This window comes from Myxocyprinus asiaticus, chromosome 30 (genome assembly GCF_019703515.2).
Source record: "Myxocyprinus asiaticus isolate MX2 ecotype Aquarium Trade chromosome 30, UBuf_Myxa_2, whole genome shotgun sequence".
Classification (NCBI taxonomy): Eukaryota; Metazoa; Chordata; class Actinopteri; order Cypriniformes; family Catostomidae; genus Myxocyprinus; species Myxocyprinus asiaticus.
Genome location: NC_059373.1, coordinates 43,364,941 through 43,370,387, shown reverse-complemented (window position 1 = coordinate 43,370,387; position 5,447 = coordinate 43,364,941). Strand labels below are relative to the sequence as shown.

The 5,447-nt window shown below is 33.2% G+C and overlaps 1 protein-coding gene across 1 annotated transcript in view; it reads left to right on the top strand.

Moving 5' to 3' along the window:
* The window catches only part of LOC127420754 (CMP-N-acetylneuraminate-beta-galactosamide-alpha-2,3-sialyltransferase 1-like), a 46,473-nt gene extending 43,683 nt beyond the window's left edge, over positions 1 to 2,790 (top strand). Inside the window, exon 7 of the mRNA XM_051663281.1 lies at positions 1,975 to 2,790. Coding sequence (XP_051519241.1) covers positions 1,975 to 2,139 — 165 coding nt within the window. The 3' untranslated portion in view covers positions 2,140 to 2,790. The remainder of the gene's footprint in view (positions 1 to 1,974) is intronic.
* Positions 2,791 to 5,447: the final 2,657 nt, after the last annotated feature.

The following is a 5,447-nucleotide window of genomic DNA, read 5'->3' as shown; positions in this document are numbered from 1 at the left end:
ATTTGTTTCAGTTGTTTTGTACAGATTTTCAAAGTGTGTCCTCCATATGTCCCCATTTTGAATGGCCAATTCTTCCTGTTGTGGTCTATAGAGTGTTCCAGTTGTTTCAGAAGTTACTGGTATTTACTGACTCCTCCATTGCTTGAAATAATTGTTCTGTATGCTCTTCCTTTTTTGCTCTTAGAGTTTGTTTGTACATTTTAAGAGCTTCATGATACTGATGGCGGAGTTCTTGATTGTCAGGATCTCTGTGTTTTTGATTTGAAAGATTTCGTACTGTTGTTCTAATACTTTTACACTCACTGTCAAACCACTTTTCGTTGGTGTTTTTTGGTTTCCTTTTTGATGATTTTTTCAAATTGCACATGGATGCTGATTGGTGGAATATATTGGTAATGTCACTTATTGCCAGATTTATGCCTACTTTATTTTGTGGATATGTGTTCATTATAAATTTGTCCAATAATAATTTTATAGTTTCTCTCTCTCTCTCCCTCTCTCTCTCTCTCTCTCTCTCACACACACACACACACACACACACTCTCTCTCTCTCTCTCTCTCACACACACACACACTCACACATGTATAATGTGTTTTAAAATAAGAGGGGAAGTCAGAAACGTATCATTTTTTGCATCAAATGAAACAGAAATATTGATGACTGACTTTTTGTACCTTAACAGGACAACATATCCTAGGAGATACAACTCATAAAATCCAAAATATGTCAAACATATCAAAAATTCATTTGGATATCTGTTACTTAAGTCCAAATGATATAAAAAGTGACATGAAATGATTTTTTGCTAATCATTTTCCACTCTTGCCTGTTTTAGGGTTAAGGAGCAATTTCTACTGTACATTCTCTTAACTCTTACAATTTGATTTGCTGTGTAACCTAATGGATTCAGTGATGTTAAATAATATTTTTGAATTGAATAAAACTTTAAACTGTTTCAACATGAAGCACATTTTTGTCAGTGTAAAATCCTTTTATGTTTGTACAATTTTAGAGACATAGAAAATGTTTATGAATCCTCTGTTTAGGTTAATAGAATGATGAATTTGTGCAATTTATAGATTTACTTGATTGTTTATAATAAATTAAAATGATTGAAGATGTTATAATATTAATTGAATATCAATGATATAATTGAATACTGTTAGATTCCTTTAACATAGGTAATTTAACATTGAAAGTGCTCCATTCTGTTGTGTGATTTATAAAGATGGAATAGCCAGAACCTTTGCGAGAACACATACTCACCCACCCACAAAATTCTGTCATACAAAAGTAAAAAAATTAATAAATTAAAAAAAAAAAATTCTAATGTATATACTTGTTCACTTTAAATACAAATATGTATTCATATACTTAATACAAAAGTTTTAGGCACTAGTGAAAAATGTTGCATAGTGAGGATGTCTTCAAAAATAATGCCATAAATTGTTTTCATTTAGCAATTAACATCATACATAGTCGAGTAAACATAAAAGTGAATCAATATTCGGTGTGACCACCTTTGCCTTCAAAACAGCACCAATTCTCCTAGGTACACCTAGCTACAGTTTTTCTTGGCTGTTGGCAGATAGGATGTTCCAAGCTTCTTGGAGAATTTGCCACAGTTCTTCTATCTATTTAGGCTGCCTAAATTGCTTGTGTCTCTTCTTGTAATCCCAGACTGACTCAATATTCAGTGGGGGGCTCTGTGGCAGGGCTCCCTGTTCTTCTATTCTACTCTATTTGCAAAATAAATGTTTGATAGTCTAAAATGTATATTTCCTATTGACACACTGATGCTGAAAATAGAAATAACCATCTTAAGACAAATGTTTTTGTGAAGCATCTTACGTGCCTAAAACTTGTGCACAGCACTGTATATTTACAAATATTTATATTAATATTTATTAATGAGCTCATGTTGACAATAGAGACACAAGTCATCTATTGATATCTCATTCTTTCTTTCGCAGGTGAATGTATTTGGGTTTGGAGCAGATGTAAATGGATACTGGCATCACTACTTTGAAGAAAATAAGCATCCTCTTAATTCCGGCAATCATGGTGGAAGTTTTGAATATAGTATTACAGTTAAGCTTCATGAGAAAAAGGCACTTCGGTTGTATAAAGGATGGTGATCACGTTTTATTATTTCTTTTTTATTGTTATTATGTCTTCAAAATAAATAAGGACAATAAACTCTTATATGCCAAAAGGTCAAGGACAAATTGATTCATCATGTCATAACCCCTTTAAAGGCATTCAGAGATAATATGTACATAAATGAAGCTAAGCCTCTGTAAATCTCAGTCCCACAACTCCCTCCTAAAAAATAAAAAGCACAATATGTTTGTGTATGCTTTTTTCCACAACACATTTACATTTATGATACACCTTGTGAGTCAGTGGTTACACTCTATTCAGAAGTGATCATTTGTATTCCCATTGAAGACTTTACCTTCCACACTGTGAGCTTCAGAAGGCTAAAATGTGTGGGGATCAGTCAGGTGCACAGGTAGCTCTCAAAACCTGCTGGGTGTTTTGTCTACCGGTCCACCAGTGCCTTCAGTCCAGCTGTGGGGTCATCAGCCGGGAGCCACCCATCATAGATTTTCCACCCCATTAATGCTGATATCTGCTGTATATACTATACCATACCCAGCATGCAACATGTTTGTTTGTTGTTTGTTTGTTTATTTTGGTCCTTATTAACAATTTTCCAAAATGTATGCACATAGAAATAAAGCAATAAAGCATTACATTTAAAAGGAAAACAAAGAATATTGACAGAAAAGGTGTAGGCTGAAGCTTTAGCTTATTAAAGCTTATTGACAATAAAGTGATTTGATTTTTATGCCTAACCTTTTTACATAACATATTCTAATAGGCATCCCTTCCACCATTATATTTAGATTATACAAAACAAAACAGTAACAAAACAAAAGTTCTAAAATTAATTTATAATTTTATAATTAATAATAATTATAATTATTTATCACACATTATACATTTGCACACATACAGTGAAATTCTTTTTTTTTTTTCACATATCCCAGCCAAGCTGAGGGGTGCAGGGTCAGCCATGATACAGCACCCCTGGAGCAGATAGGGTCAAGGGCCTTGCTCAAGGGCCCAACAGTGGCATCTTGGCAGTGCTGGGGCTTGAACCCCCGACCTTCTGATCAGTAACCCAGAGCCTTAACTACTGTTTTCACATATCCCAACCAAGCTGGGGTCAGAGCGCAGGGTCAGCCATGATACGGCGCCCCTGGAGCAGATGGGGTCAAGGGCCTTGCTCAAGGGCCCAACAGTGGCATCGTGGCGGTGTTGGGGCTTGAACCCCTGACCATCTAGTCAGTAACCCAGAGCCTTAACCGCCAAGCCACCACTGCCCCTAATGAATATTTCATACACAATAATTATCAGACCTCAGTTATTTATTTGTTTACCACCTTATTTTTAAACTTGTTTTTTTTTTTTTTTTGTAAAGTGAACTACACATTCTTAATTCCTTGTCGCAACTATTCCACAAGTTTACCCTTTTGACAGTTATACAATTTTTTATATTTGTCCTTACCCTGGTTTTTTTAAACATACATATTCCCTTAAATTCATACTGGCTCTCTCTTATTTCAAACAACATCTGAATACACATAGGAAGTATATTATTGTGTGCTTTGTACAATATCTGTGCAGTTTTAAGATCAACTAGATCACAAAATTTTAGCATGTAATTTAATAAATAGTGCATTGGTTGGTTCATAATAATCAGATCGATTTACAATCCTTATAGCTCTCTTCTGTAGCCTGAAACTGGATTAGTGTTAGTTTTGTATGTGCTTCCCCATACCTCCCCCATTCACTGGCAATGTCTTTTGTTTTATTTATAAATATATTGTCATCTTTTACAAAGTAATTGGATTGTTTGCTTTTCCAGTACCCTTTTTAATTATGTTGTTAAGCACTTTCCATGTTCCTTGAGTATTACTCCTATCCTGCTCTAATAGTTTGTGATAATACTCCTTATTAGATCTCATAATACTTATTAATTCATTTTTTTTTTTTTTTGTATATTACACATATTTTGTATATTTAATTTCAGATTTTTTTTGTTCTCTGTTTTAAAATTCTCAATACATTTTTCTTTTTACATGCATTCTCTATCTCCTTGGTATGTGGCTTGTCCAAATAATTTTGCTTCCAAGTTTTTTTAATGGACAGTCTTTTATTATTTTATATATATATATATATATATATATATATATATATATATATATATATATATATATATATATATATATATATATTGCATAGTTAATGTGGACAAAAAAGCCTCATATCATCGTTAGGATCATCATTAGCATAAACCTCATTCCAATTTTGTTTCATTAGGTCCACCTTCAGGGCGTCGATAGCCTCTGGTGTTCTATGTCAAATTATTTTACAAATATTTAACTTATTTTCAATTTTTATCTTAAAGAAATTCAGAAAAATTACAAAAACAGGAAGGTTGTCATTTATAAGTAATCCACATACTATTCTGCCTTCAATTTTATTTGTGAATATGTTGTCTATCAGTGTAGCTGTGTCTGTTGATATTCTACTTGGTTTTATAATCACAGGGAAAAAGCTGTTGCTGTCAGTGTTGTATAAAGTATCCATTTGTCATACTTGAGTAAAAGTAAAGACACCTTCATGGAAAAGTTAAAGTAGCTCATGTGAAAATGACTTAAGTAAAAGTATTAAAGTAACTGATATTAAATTTACTTAAGTACAAGTAAATTGCATAAATTACGGAACAGGGGCCAGTTGCACCAGCTATATGCAAGTTCAAACTTAGCCTAGTTGTGGCGTAAATGGGCACTAAGTCACAATTTACGCACTACTAAATATTTGAGCGTTGCACCATTAAACTTAGGTAGAACGTAACCCTATGTATAAACTAAATATTTACAGAAGCCTCCGACCAGGAGTAAAGGTTGAAATAAAAAAGCAGACTGATATTTTATATCAAAGAGCTCATGTTTTGCGTGACAGACTTCAATCCTTTCAACATACAGTATGATGTTGACATTTACACTCGTTTACATTTACAAGAGAGAGAGAGAGAGAGAGAGAAAACGTACTTTTAAGCCTTCAGCATGAAACCGTTCTAATTGGGCAGTTTTCAGGGTGCGTCTGTGTCATGTTTCAACACATTCAAAATATGTATAGGATATTAAACCTCTTAACATCCAGCCTCCTTTTGTCCATGAGCTTGAAAACGACATACCCAAAGTAAAATTCTTCCAGTTCTTGAACCATTTGGTCTACAAACACAAACTTGGGCTTGTTTGAAAGTAGACACTTAGAAATTTGTTATTCAAGAGTAAAAACATATCATTTTAATATAAATAAAATTAGTTAGAGCTATTCAAATATTTTGAATAGTGACTGCAAATATTAT